This window comes from Corvus kubaryi, unplaced genomic scaffold, assembly GCF_017639235.1.
Source record: "Corvus kubaryi isolate FWS band 111438036 unplaced genomic scaffold, C.kubaryi_AGA036_p1.0 37385, whole genome shotgun sequence".
Taxonomy (NCBI): domain Eukaryota; kingdom Metazoa; phylum Chordata; class Aves; order Passeriformes; family Corvidae; genus Corvus; species Corvus kubaryi.
Genome location: NW_024581127.1, coordinates 18,469,460 through 18,484,571, shown reverse-complemented (window position 1 = coordinate 18,484,571; position 15,112 = coordinate 18,469,460). Strand labels below are relative to the sequence as shown.

Here is a 15,112-nt window from a genome sequence, read left to right as displayed (position 1 = left end):
AAACCTGGAAGATGTATAAAAACATATGTCTAGGAATTGGTTTTGAAAATTACCTACAGTTTTTCTTTCATTATTATTTTTCCATGTTTGAAAATGATAAGTTTTCTTAACTGGAAATAGGATCATCTGAATTTATGAAATGTGAGGAGAGTACCTTAAATATTCTGCTGATGGGTTTTTTTCCTTTTAAAAAATAAATTTACAGTACTACCTACTGTGCTTTAGGATAATCTAGTCTAATTTAGACTCTTTTAAATGTTTTATAAAGTGCAGAAGAATTCTGTTTTGACTTAATTGTCTAAATAATAACTAGGTTTAACACCATATGAAATGCATTATAGCATATGACCATGTCCAGTATTCCCACTGAACAATGTGCAAATAAAGCATCATGCTATTAATATCATGTACCTGGAAAATGATTCCCAACTGATAACCTCGGCTGCCCCTTCAAACTCCAGTTAAACTGCATGACATTCTAGATCACTTCTATTAGTAGAATCATTTTAGAGACAGTCAAACTGGAGCAAAGAAGGTTATGACCAGTAACTAGAATGTACAGGTAAAATATAATGATGATTTTATTATTGCATAAAGGCTCTACCAATTACAATAATTACATCTAGTTATTTTGCCAACTTTTTTCTAGGGTTTTGGTAGCCCATCAGGTGAACATTGGCTGGGAAATGAACTTATCTTTGCAATAACAAGTCAGAGGCAATATTCCCTAAGAATTGAATTAATGGACTGGGAAGGAAACCGGGCATATTCACAATATGACAGATTTCACATAGGAAATGAAAAACAGAATTACAGGTAAGAATCTATTGAAATTCTTTTGACTCTGCTGAGTGATAAATATTGTTCATCGTTCTCTTGTCAAATATGAGAAAGGACAATAATATGATACTGATTTTCATCAAAAGTGAATAAAGTGTAAAAATAACACAGAAATCAGATTTCTCAGTGAAGGAAGTACAGAGTAAACCTAACATTTGAGAACAAAGGGTCTATTAATCGTGTTGGCTCATAGAACTGCTAAAAATTGTATAACTTTTACCATCAGAACTCAAAACTGATTGAATACAAAAAAAGATTTGGATTCTTCATTACAGCCTGAAGGATATCTACCTCAGAAGCATAAGACTGAAACAATGGACATGGGAATAAAAGACAAAAAATGCTGTTAAACCATCTGATATTTCCAAACTAAAAATTTAGTATAAATGAAGAGGAAAAACAGAATGCTGGATTTTATTTTGAGGAAATTAAACACAAAAACTTCTCTCAATAATATTTTTCTCCCATACTTTGTTTTATAATAAAAATGTAGGAAGCTTAAATCCACTTTTTTAAAATAAAAAAAAAAAGAAACAACTTGAAGACACAAGAAATGTGGATGACCTAAGCAGTCAATGATATTATTTTTAATCATTGCTTCATCTGAACAGATGCTAGAACAAAGAAAAAAAACCCATAAAAATATCCAATTTATTACAGCACATCTAATTAGCATAAGAATCAGTAGAGAAACAGATATATTGTAAACTCAAACATTCAAGTCATAGCATGTGAGACTAGGCTGGTATTCAGATCTTTAAATTCATGTAACATGACTCTCAAAAATGCTGATTGCCTCCCTCCCCCCGGGTCCCCAGAGGAATGGAGGTGAGAGCAATTTGCTCCTTCTACTGACAGAACTGTGCCCAGGTGGGACAGAGAGCAGTGCCCCTGCCCTCTGGGGTTTGTCGGGGGCAGCAGCAAATGGTGTACAAGTGCAAAGGACACATTTAGAAGCAATCAGTACGAGTTTGGCTCCTGCATAAAGCAAGGACTGTACCACTGCACACAAAGGATGGCTCTATCCCCTACTGCCTCCAGCAGTGCTGTGCCTGGCACTGCCCATGGAAAGCCAGTTCACCAAATCAGGAAAGGTGGAGCACCTATTCTGAGGTAGTTTTAGGCAAAAAGTATAAGTAAAGGAAATTTCTCAAAACAGAGGCCAGAAAGATTTATACAAAACATGAACAAAGAAGTGTAAAAGTGGAGGGGAGTCTTAAACATTAGTAGAAGATTTTCAAAAAGAAAAGATGGGACAAATCCTTGTCAAATGAGGAAAAATGTTGGACATTTACACATAGCTCAAAAATTTACGATGAGTCAGAGGAAAGGACAGGAGTATTACTCAGGGAATGAACTAAAATGTCTGAATTTGCTAACAAAAACAGGGTCTTTTTTACTCATCTTTATTCTGAACTGAGTAGGGACAACATATATTGTTGAGGAATTGGAAGGCTGTTGAAAATTCAACATGTTAAAGCTTATGTTTAGAGAGGGTTTCTTTTTCAGGACTCCTCTGGGTTCATTCACGGCAATATAGCAAGAGAATATCTTGTTTTGTTTCAAAATGCTGGGAAGGGAAGAGAAGGGAAGGGAAGGGAAGGGAAAAGGAAACCCACTTTTATTATAAAAAGGGGAGGTCTTTTTGCAACATAAATCACATTTTCTGAACATGGAAGAAATTGTAAAAATTGATCCATGTAGATTCTTCTATCTGATCAAGAAAAACCAAAAGAGATATAATTCAAACCTGTAAAAATTAAATCAAAGGGGGCATACAGCCCTCAAAGAGTACAATGTTGAGTAACAGGGGTAAATTCTGCTAGCCATGTCATAGTCGCTTTTCCACAAAAAATCAAAGGGAACTTAGCTGGAGTCTGTTGACTGCACTTTTGGTTCCTGTCCTATTCCACAGTAAAAATGAAGGCCAGTATGAGATCTGCTCACACTCTGTGGCCTCCTTATGGTGCAATTGAAGCTCCTCGGTTGAGGAGATGGGGAATCAGTTTCATTCATACTTCTCTGGAATAAGCAAAGAGGAAAACATAAAGAAGTAAAAAATTCCATCTCTGTTGGCCCTTTGGGTTTCAGATCAATTCCTCTATTATTTTTACTTGAGTGCATTTGAATATTTAAATAAAATAGCTGAGTAACATGGTGACAGTTCTGGAAATAATGATGTGTCAGCCACATGCAAGTCTAAACTGTTTTTCATGCTTGACAAATGCACTAGTGCTTAGTCCAGATAAATACATGCCCAACAGATATTTTGTAAGCCAAAATTATGTTGGGCTATATTATAAATTTTACAAGAATGCATCCTATGACATAAAAACTCTTTATTTTGCTTGCCAGCATCAGTATCTGTGATAGAAGCAATTCCAGAAGGTTGGCTGAATAAAAAACTGATTATTGAGTACTAAACAGCTGGCCACCCTTCAGAGAATGCTGTTTTCCCTTTATCTGAGGAGCTGCCATTAAGGATTTAAATGATTCCTCTGAAGCTGAAAACCACAATTCCCAAACTCCTGGTCCCAGTGCCTTTCCTTCACAACTTTCGGGTATTTGCCATGTTTGCTTTCAATACCTCTAACACAGATCACCATACCTTTTCAAAACTTTAGTTACTGTTATTTGAAATAATTTTGCCAAAGAAAATAGATGCTCTCCTATTTTGGAAGCTCATTTCTTATAATGACCCAAATTAAATGTTGTTTCTGTTAGCAAGAATAAGTAAGCGTAGACTGGCTAGACTCACATTAGTTTCAAATAGCATTACTAAGTAATAGTAACCAGTAAAGAGATAATTTTCTAAGCTGGTCTGTGAAGTGGATCAAGAAAATCTGAAATAGAAAAAGGGTATTGAAATGAAAAGAAAAGCTCAAGAAGTGGAATATCTTTAATTTTGCTATGGCAGTACTTGTACATTTGGAAGGCATGAAAAAAAATAAGGTTCCAGGTCTTATGCTTGAATACAGTTAAAAAGAAAAGAAAAAATAAAAGAAAATAAAAGGAAAGGAAAGGAAAGGAAAGGAAAGGAAAGGACAACGAAGTGATAAAATCTGCTTGAGAAAATATCAAAAATCATTTTCATGTTATTCTTCCAAAATTCTGCCTCAACATTATGCAAAGTTCAATTCTAACTGGATAACTCCCAGTTGGTGACTTCAGAAGGGTTCTGTTTTTTCTCTGGGCTGTTTGTATTCTCTTTACTACTTTTTATTAGTCTGAAGAATCTATTATTAAAAACAGTAATGCTGAACACATGTAAGTTCAAATATACTTGTTTCTCTTTCAAAATGAGACAGCTCCAAAAGGTTTTCTGGGAAATCAGAATAAAATCTATTTATCCCAGATGATGACTGGGAAGAAGGTTGAGATGAGAAAGTGGATACTGAATCAGTAAATGTATCATGGTAAATGATAACTGAAACAGGAAAATTAAATGTTGTGCCAAATGTGAAATCTTTAATAACAGTATCTAAGTGATTAATTTCTTTTAGAACATTCTTAGGTTTCTTATCTACACAAGATGAATACACAGAGACTATCTGTAAATGTGAGGAAAATATCTCTGTCAGTCTCTTTGCAACTTACACTGCGGCAAGTAAAATGTCCACAGAGTAAGAAGAGCCAGATCTTGCAGATCTCCCATTTAGTGCAGTGTTTCTTAATATAATTAAGAATTATTTATAGAACTATAAAAACATGAGTTGAAAGAGAATCCTAAAGGACACATGACCTCTCCTCTTTTCTTGTGTAGACTCTGCCTAGCCCACTTGACATTGTTTGATGTTCTTAGGAGCTGTACAGCTATGACACGCTGCTGCTCTGACCTGTGTCTTCAGGTCCTCCAGAACTGAACAGGAAAAGTAACCACATGCTGGGATTTCAGGCACCACATTTCATAATCCTACATATTTTATGAAAACAGATATATTGATGCTGAATTTTGAACAGTAGTAATATCAGCCTGCAGATACATCTGGTTTTGCTACTCATGATATAGGAGAAGCACTTCAAAGCAAGGGGTGAAGAATGGGGGAATTACACTTTTTAATTGGCTGAGCTATTTGTACTTCAGAACCATTAAAGAGGTTTAATAGACACTCACCCCCTACGACAATATATTCCGGTATTTAATCATTATTTTAGTCAGAAAAGTTTTCTTTTGCTGCAATGATTCTCTAACTTTGGTCCTATCCATGGAGAAATATGATTAAATGATCAGACAGCACTGCTCAGGTGAGCAAGACTTTGGAATTGATGTAGGCATAGGTGAAAACTGATGATGGACAGAGAACATCCTAAATTCTGTGAGTCAGTCATGGACTTAAGGTGGTGACTGACTTTTGGTAGTTAAAATTAAGAAGAGACTTTATATTGGAATGAGCAGGAGAATGTGATTACAAAATCTCATCAGAAAGTGAAAGAGAGCATAGATCCATTGGTAGTGGAACACACAAGAGACCCGTTGTCAGGGGAATAGTAGTCATGTAGGGAAGAGTCAGGCTGTGGGTCCTCAGAGGCAACAAGCTGATGAAATTTGTTGCAAGCAAGAGAGGTAGTCATTAAAATTATTCAAATCATGTCAAGCTGCTTGCATGATCTTCCAATTCCTGCAAATCTAGGTAACAGTTTCCAAGCTCTCCAAAATACTGTGTCTCTCCAGGCTTTGCTTTGGGAAACCAGATCGGTTGTCGAAAGTAAACCAAGAATTGTTAAATTTTATGGGACCTTGTAGCAGAGAGTTTTCTGTTCACTGAGTAGAGTATTGGACTTTTAGCTCTTGTTTGATTGAAAGTTTGTATATTTAGTTTCAGCAATAGCATTATTACTCTCTGTTTTCTTAGAATAATATGGTATGTAGTCTGCTGCTAGAAGCCTTGATGTAATGTTAATATTAGATTTATTTTTTTAAGGTGGAGGCTATTGATTTATTTGATCACCATTGTTGAACTATCGATGGAATTTCTTGTAAAAATTCTCACTCATCTTTCTGTAAAGTGGAGAAAAATATATTTATCTGTACAGTCTTTTAAATTGTACTGCTGAAAATTCTATAATAGGTAGTAAGGTAAGAATTATTTGAGAGTACAACTTTTATGGGGACAGATGGTTTTATGTATCTTTAATTAAAAAACACATCCCACATAGTGTTGCTGTTTCAGAAGCAGGACACAAATAGGTCACTGTCACTTCCTTGGTGTACAAAATCTCATTTTTAAATATTAGTGTGGTTCTTTGTTATTATCCAGGGTTTGCAGTGATGCATTTGTGTAAGTAACATTTTCTTGTGTCCCTTGAGTTTTTTAGGTAAAACAAAGGATCAATCTGACTTATAAGTTTTTTAAGCCATCGGCTTAGGTTCTTCTGTGTGATTTGTATCACAGTAAACCTTCAAAGGGTCTATTCAGTCTTTTCTCAAATGGGGAAGGAAAAGTGCAGTGGAAGACATATAAGAAATCTGTAGCAAAGTGAAAAAATAAACACAGATCCTCTTGGAACCCAGTTCTGTGCCTAGACCCCAGTACTTTTCTTGCCAAATATGAAAAATGCAGAATAACTTTAAAAATAGTCAGGGTGCAAAAATGCAAAAAACCTGTAATAATTCACTTTTCTTTGGAAGTTTGAAATTCAATTTGCAAGTCTACTTCAGAGGATACATCCATGTAAAATCCTATTAACAGACAGAATGCTATCTGTGGTATGCATAATTTCTATGATTTGAAAATATTTTCACCGAACAGTGGTTATAAAATCTATAATATGGGAAAAAAAAGATTTAACATCTCTATGTATATATAAATATCTGGCTTAAATGATTTTATTTTATTTAAAAACACTCTCAGTCCAATAATATTCCATGAAGTCTAAATACTGGAAGTGCAAGGATTCAATCCAATGCCCATTAACCAGATGTCTTTCTGGAACCATGCCAGTGTTGCTATATCATATCAGTGACTAAAACTCACTGGCAGTTCATGCAGTATCTTCAAATGTAAGCAGAAATTAAATATAACAATTTCTCTGACTGAAAGTTGATGTAAATATACGTATGGAATTTATAATAAAAAAAAAACTTAATCCACATAAATCCCAATATACACTATCCATCCACAGCTAATCATTTCCCACTTCTAACTACATTAAAGTCGTTTATAGTTCACTATACAATAGCTGTGACTATCGTGAAGCAGGAACAGAGGTTTCCTTCTTCGCTATAGAATCTAATGAGAATTCAGTGAGATGTGCTGGCTACACTGCAGTACAGTTGAAGTCTTAAAAAGGTGAGCTACGAGCTCCTGAGGTAACAGAAGCCAAAAAAGAAATATCAGTGAAATACCTCAAAAGAATCAAGGGTTATTCCTCCAAGAAGGTGACACAGCTGACAGCCCAGTGCACACAGCATGGACAGGAGTTGGAAAACTAAGACCCGCTTGCCATAACTGAGACTTGGTGGGATGAATCCCCTAACTAGAGTGTGGTTATCAGTGACCACAGACTGTTCAGATGGGACAGGCAAGGAAGGAGGAGTGGAGGCATCGCCCTCTACATCAGTAAATGGATACACTGCAAAGAGTTGTTTCTGAAGAACAGCCACAAAAAGTTTGAAAGCTTAGGGTAAGAACTGGAGACTGAGGCAACACAGGGAGCCTGGTTGTTGGTGTCTGCTCCAGGTCACCTGATCTAAGGGAGTCTATTGACCAAGTCTTCTTGCTCTAGCTATGGGAAGCATGGCACTTACAGGCTCTTGTCCTGCTGGGGGACTTCAGTCACTCCAACATCTGCTGAAAAATTATCATAGTGAGCTGTAGGCAATCCAGGAGACTCCTGCAGTGCATGGAGGATAAATTCTTAAACCAGGCAGCCCTACCAGAGAGGATGGCATACTGGATCTGATGGTCATCAACAAAAGTGAGCTACCTGATCACTGACATCAAGATTGGAAGCAGCCTGCACTTCAGTGGTCATAGAATCACAGAATCATGGAATGGTTTAGGTTGAAAGGGACCTTAAAGATCATCTAGTTCTAACCCCCTGCCAAAGGCAGGGACACTTCCCTCTAGAACAGGTTGCTCATGCATTGGTGGAATTCACAGTCCTGAGGGATATGGGTCAGGCAAAGAGTAAAGACCCTGAATTTTAGGAAAGCAAACCTCCAGTCAAGGAATTAGTTAATAGGAGCCCCTGGGAAAGTGGACAAGGGAGCAGAACAGACTGGTAGATCTTTCAGAACACTTTCCATACAGTTCAAGATCTAGCAATCCACAGCTGCAAGAAATCAGTAAAGAAAGGCAAGAGAGTGGCATGGCTGAGTTGAGACCTTCTGGTGAAACAAAAGGGCAAGAAGGAAATGCGCAGGCAGTGGAAGACAAGTAGGTATCCTGGAAAAAGTGTAGATACACTGCCTCGTTATGTAGGGATGAAATCAGAAAAGCACAGGTGCAGCTGGAGCTGAACTTGGCAAGGGATGCAAAGAATCATAGGAAGGACTTTTACAGATGGGTCAGCAAGAAAAAGTCAAAGAAAGTCAAATAAATTATACTCTCCTCCATGAGCAAGACTGACAAAACCAGTTCATCAAATTAGTGGTAGATGCCCCATCTCTGGAAAAATTCAGGGTCAGGTGGGACAGAGCTCTGAGCAACCTGATTTAGTTGAAGATATTCCTGCTCACTAGGGCAGAAGCTTTGACTAGATGACCTGCAAAGTTACTTCCAACCCAGACTGTTCTATGATTCTATGATTTTATGATATTATTTACTAAATATTGTCAAGGATTCATGTATGCAAAGGCAGCTCAGAAACAGACGAGGAGAAGGCTGAGGTATTCAACAAACTTTTTGGCCTCAGTCTTCAGTGGCAATGTCTGTTCCCACAGCTCTCGGGCAAATGGAGCACAAAATGGGGACTGGGGAAGCAAAGTCCTTCCCACTGTAAGAGAAGATCAGGTTTGTGACCATCTGAAGAACCTGAACATACATTAATCTATGGGACCTGACAAGATGCATCCCAGAGTCCTGAGGGCATTGGCTGATGAAGTTGCCAAGCCTCTCTTTGTGATATTTGGAAAGCCATGGCAGTCAGGCAAAGATCCTGGTGACTGGAAAAAGGGAAACATTGCACCTAATTTTAAAAAGGGTAGAAAGGAGGTGCCTGGAAACTACTGATCTGTCAGCCTCATCTCTGTGCCTGGAAGGTCATGCAACAGATCCTTCAAGAAGCTGTGCTAAGGCACATGGAGGACAGGGAGGTGACTAAAAACAGCCAGCATTGCTTCACCAAGGGCAAGCCTTGCCTGACCAACCCAGTGACCTTCTATGATGGAGTGACTGCATTGATGCCTTTTCCTGGTCTTAAAATCAAGAATGAAAAATGGTTAGAAGGGGAAAAGGGATTTTACCTTTGTATTTATTTTAAGGATCCTTAGGTGCAGATGTCCAGGTGGAATGTGCTGAAATGCACACCACAATGCACCCCCACAATAGATAGAGTATAACATTATAGGTCTTACTAATTAGCATATCTATCCAAAATTCCCCAATGAGAGGCTCAAGTGAGCCCCCCTCCCCAAGGAACCTTCCCCTGAATGGTTCTATCTTAGTTTACAAAATATGTTCTGGAGAGGACCTTGGTGTCTGGGGCACACTGATCCCTAGCTACAAAGCTTCTAAAATGTTTAGTCTCCCAGCTTGATAAGTAAGTCTAAGAATGTAGGCTAAAACCCACTAAGAATACAGAAGTTATAAAAAGGTATAACAGGGGTATAAAAGAAAAGGCAAAAAATCTTCATGGCATCACATCAGTGGACAAGAAAAGAGCTACAGATATCATCCTCCTAGATTTCTGTTAGGCCTTTGACATCCTTGTGGGATGGTCCCCCACATCTTTCTCTCTAAATTGGAAAGAATATATTTGATGGGTGTATTTGAATGTTCAGTTGATGGGGAAACAGTTGGATGGACACATCCAGAAGACAGTGGTCCCTCAGGAGTCCATAATGGAACCAGAATTGTTTAATACCTTCATTAATGACATAGACACTGGGATCAAGTGTAGCCTCAGCAAGTTTGTAGCCAACACCAAGCTGAGTGTTGCAGCTAACTCACCCATAGGATGAGGTGCTACCCCCAGGGACCTGAACAAGTTTGAGAAGTAGCTCCATGAGAATTTCATGAGGTTTAACAACACCAGGTGCAAGGTGCTGCACCGGGATCAGGGCAGTGCCCAGTATCAGCACAGGCTGGGGGATGAACAGATTGAGAGCAGCCCTGGAGAGAAGGACTTGGGGATGCTGGTGGATGAGAGGCTGGACATGACCCAGCCATGTGCACTGGCAGCCCAGAAAGCCAAACGAGTTCTGGGCTGCATGAAAAGCAGCATGGCCAGCAGGACAAGGGAGGGGATTCTGCTGCTCTGCTCTGCTCCACTCTGGTGAGACCTCACCTGGTGTACTACGTTCAGTTCTGGAGCCCTCGGAGCACAATAGATGGACCTGTTGGAGCAGGTCCAGAGGAGAGCTGTGAAAAGCATCACAGGGCTGAAACAGCTCTCCTGTGAAGAAAGTTTGAGCGAGTTGGGGTTGTTCAGCCTGGAGAAGAAAAGGCTCCAGGGAAACCTTAGAGAAGTTTTTCAGTACTTAAAAGGGGCTCATAAGAAAGGTTGGGACAGTGCTTTTATGGGGCCTGTTGCCATAGGACAAGGGATAATGGTTTTAAACTGAAAAAGGATAGATTTAGACTAGGCATAAGGAAGAAATATTTTTCAATGAGATGGTGAAATACTGGAATAGGTTCCTCAAATCAATGGTAGATGCCCTGTCTCTGGAAAAATTCAGGGTCAGGTGGGACAGAGCTCTGAGCAACCTCATTTAGCTGTAGATGTTTCTGCTCAGTGGGGCGGATGCTTGGACTAGATGACCTCCAAAGTTCCTTCCAACCCAGACTGTTCTATGATTTTATCATATTATTTACTAAATACTGTAAAGGATTCATATATGCAAAGGCAGCTCAGAAATTATACAATTTATCAGACATTATCTGTTTAAAAATGTTTTATTTTTGTCACAATTAATGCTAGAACTCCTTAATTAACCAGTATCTAGAACATGGGGGGAAATCAACATCAGTGTTACATAAACACTAGGAAGTTATTTCCTTAAGATTTTAGAACAGTGCTGGTATACAAGCTTTACTGTTGGTGGTACAGCAGCCTTGTTTTCAATGAGGAAAGCAAAGCCTCCAGTGTAAATTGCATTCAGAATTTGATGTAACAATGGCCTCATTATTTTGGTGTATCTACTCATTCATCAATAATAGATATCTGTAATCTATTTTCATTATTAGCTCTTCCAAGCTATCTCTAAATTGATTATGTCTTCAGTCTTGATTTCCTCTATCCATTTCTCTTAACAGGTTAATTTTCAATTATCTTCTCTAAACTGATATATTTCCTTCATCAAAAGGGGATAATTCTCCACATATTCTGTGTCACGTGCCTGCAGAACCCACCTTCCAGTAGCTTTCTATAGGATATTAGTAAGAGACTTTCAGTAATTAAGTTCGATTTCGCTCTTATGATTCTAGAAGCTTTTCTTTCCTTTGGCATTTTAGGGGTTTTCAACCACTTAACTGGAGAGAAGCTTGTTTTTCAATGTGTTCCACCACAGCTATCACTGTGGAACATAGTGGGCATGACATTATCTCCTCCTCCAGACTCCTAAACTTGTTTTTTAAGAAACAGAAAGTATATGAGCAAGAACAAAAGTATCTTATTTTCCCATAAAGCTTATCTACAACAAAATAAACATCAATTCAAACTTGAGGCAATGAAAAAAAGATTTTGTAACAATTTTCTAGTCTTAGACATCATCCTGGATTTAATGAATTTAAATGATTATTCACAAGGCAGTCATGTTTTCCTACAGGTAGGTGAGATAAAGGTTTTTCAGGGCTAACATTAAAGCTGTTGAGCCCTAGGAACAGACTGCAGGACCCTGTCTGAGACACTTGATTCTCTGTGCATGCCTGGGGAGAGATAAGCTCCTTAGACAGAAGCCAAATCAGGCAACATGCAGAGCAGAGAGCTGCCTAGAGTTAACCATTAGGAAATTCTGAAAATAGCAAGGCATCCATTTATATCCCCTGACAGTTCACAGCCCACAGCCTGAAGGTAGGAGACAATGTCTTGTCTTACTCAAGAAAGAAATGAAAGGCCTTGGGTTAATGCATTCATTTGCCAGAGGGTATCCAGACCATAGTCATTGCTTCCCAAGAGAAAGCAGCAATCTGTGCTGCCCGGGAACAGGCTCGTCAATGAATCTCTGACACTGTGCAGGAAGAATTCACTGCTCAGTGAATCAGTAGGTACCAGGTCACTTGTCAATGAAGTGGGAGAGGGATTTCTAAGATTATGCTCCCTGCTCCATTTCTTATTTTGAATTAAATAGGTTTCTGTTAAATTATCCACTTATGTTATTAAGCAGTGGGTACTATTCTGCTACACACTTACATTTGTACTCCCTTTGAGGCTCAGTGAATCTTTAGCAATTTGTTTGCAGCAGGACACATGCTGCTGGTTATGACATCCTGAGGGAAGTTTTGTGGTTTTAAATCTTTCTCTTGCTGAGTCCATAAAAACCTTAACTCCTACGTGGTGGGTAGTAGTCACTCAGACCAGTAAATTTTACATGAAAAGTTAAGACTAACAGCCACTGGTAGCTCAGCCACTTACTGCCTACAGAAGGATTTGAAAAAAAAAAAGTAGATGTATGTGAGAATAATGTAATTCTAGACAAGAACAGTGTTATGAAATCCTTGCTGAGGGCTACTGCACAGATACACGAGTCTGAGGTCGCAGAGAACTCTTCAATGAATGCAAGTATTGGCAGAAAAATTATCAATGGAAATTCAGTAGTGATCTTACTTGCTATATATTGTAGTTCAGTGGATATTTCTCAAGGTCTGTCCCAGCTAACAGGGGCAGACAGAGCACGTTGTGGCACCTAAGAGAAAGCTGCGCAGACTTTAGTAAGGTATTGAGCACTTTTTTGCTTCTCCAATTTAAAATTACTACTTTCTTTTTTCTATTATCTTCACTATCTACACTGTCAGTCTTCTTGCACAGTGTTACTCTCTTTCAAGCCTTTATTGCTTCATGCCACCTCTACATTTACATTATGAAAGAATGTCAAACAAGTATTTTAACAATATTTATCAAATCCTGTGTTGAATGGACTTCACTGTCCCCAAGGTGAGCTCCCACTTCTACAAGTCATAACACCAAAAACAGCTACATTTCTTTAACCTACTTACATCAAAGCATCTACAAAGAGCTTAAAACTACTGTTGCTTTTTATTAGTTTAGCTTTTAATATGGAAGCCAGTAACATTGTTTCTTCATCTCCACTGGGCTTTGACATGAAACAGCTCCTGAATAAAAGGATCTTGTGTAGTTGAGACACTTCTGGATATTTGCCACCCATGAGGAATTTTTTTATGTCAAAACTGCTCTGTGTAGAGTATTCAGACATCTCCAAGATCATGTGATTTTTAAATCCAGACTATCCATCACAAGGACATAAGTAATGTGATATTTACCTCAATTTCTATTAAAAAAATATAATAACTAATTTTTATTGTTACAATAATTTTCTTAATTAGCAGTTGTGTGCTCTTGTAACTTTTTCACTGCTTGAATTCATTTAATTCTTGTATAACATAAAGGTTAAAACCCTCTGCAACTTTTAGTAAATATCAGAATGTATATTAGCATAGTGAAAATTTGTGTACAAAGTGTAATGGATATATGTAAGGACATGTCAAAAGTTACAGATAGATACAGCATCACAGTGTGAAAATTTAGAGTTTCATTGATGTTTGCTAATCAGTGATATGCAGAAAATTTAGTATTGCAGCATAATGCATCTGTCTTAAGTCTGCAAACAGAAAAACTAATGCAAAAGTGAAATGCAGAATCAGGAAAAAATCTCAGTAAAATTCACCATTAGAAAATATGTTTCTGTACTGGAAAAGTTTCTTTAATGAAGATTCCCTGATTATATCATTCTCTTCACTATTAGCTGTGCAAGTTGTAAAGTGCAGTACATTTTCAGGATCAAATTGAGGTCCAGATCAAAATATTTAACCTGGACATTTTTCTTCCCATAACTTTGATCAAAACTGGAAAAAATGACACTTGCAAATACCAGTCCAGAAAAGGTAGAAAATCTGTGTACAAAGAAGGGGATGTGTCTCTGATTTCAGTGAGAAAAATTATATCCTTCCAGTGGATGACCACAATTTCCATCAAAGTGAAGTTGACCACTAAATGCTTACGAGGTTATGATAAATTTATTTAGTATTAGTGACAATACCTCCAGATTAAAAAAAAAAAAAAAAAAGCTGCTTGCAGTTTTCTGAAATGTCCACAGTTTTCACCATCAGCCAAACATTCAAATTTAGATCTCCACAATGCAGAAGCAAAGAAGAATGGGACCTGGAGACCCCCTCAGAGAGTGTGGGCTGTCTGTACCTCCATAGCTGTTGACTCTCTGCCCAGTCTCTGAACTAAAGAGAAGCTTGGTAGCCCTGTCAATGTGGCATCGAGCCCAGGCTAAAATATCCTGCCCCTGAGTAGGTTCAGTGTCACGCTTATTGCGAGAGTTCAGCTTCCAGCCAGGATAGAGTGTGGGCAGAATGAGCTCATGTCTGCTCAGAGAACTGACAGAGCAAGCTTTCATCTGCCTGAAAAACACAAGCAGAAATTCTTAGAGTGACCCCTATTTAATCTAGAATGTACATGGTTAAAGTCTCTGAAATATGTTACCAACTTCCCAGCCAAATAATGCCAGCAGTTTTTTCCCCTCCTTTTATCATTAACAGTTATACTGGCAAGGTTTCTAGAGCCTGATCCTGAGAACACTTTCTGCACTGATTCACCATATTTTCAGCAAATACCAGAAAAGTGGTGTGGTATTTTTTGTGAGTTTCCTTCTTTCATGAGTCAAAAAAAGCAAAGTACACCTGTGGGGCCTGGAGAGAATCTGGCAAAGGGATCATCCCAGATTTTTCAGTAGTCATTTATTACACTAATATTTAAGAGTTTCTTGTTCTCTTGGGTTTGAGTTTTGGGTTTTTTTCCTATCAAATGGAAACATACTTGATTTTGCTGTCTCTATCTCTAAGGTAATGGTAATAAAAAGTGATATTATTCATTATTTGGTCCCCGGAAGCAATGCAGAGAATGAGTTAGACCACAAAGCAGAGGT

At 38.1% G+C, this 15,112-nt stretch overlaps 1 protein-coding gene across 1 annotated transcript in view; it reads left to right on the top strand.

Annotated features, from left to right (window-relative positions):
- ANGPT1 (angiopoietin 1) overlaps positions 1-15,112 on the top strand; it is a 158,395-nt gene that overhangs the window by 118,386 nt on the left and 24,897 nt on the right. The window contains exon 7 of the mRNA XM_042036371.1: positions 650-816. Within this exon, the coding sequence (XP_041892305.1) occupies positions 650-816 (167 nt within the window). The remainder of the gene's footprint in view (positions 1-649; positions 817-15,112) is intronic.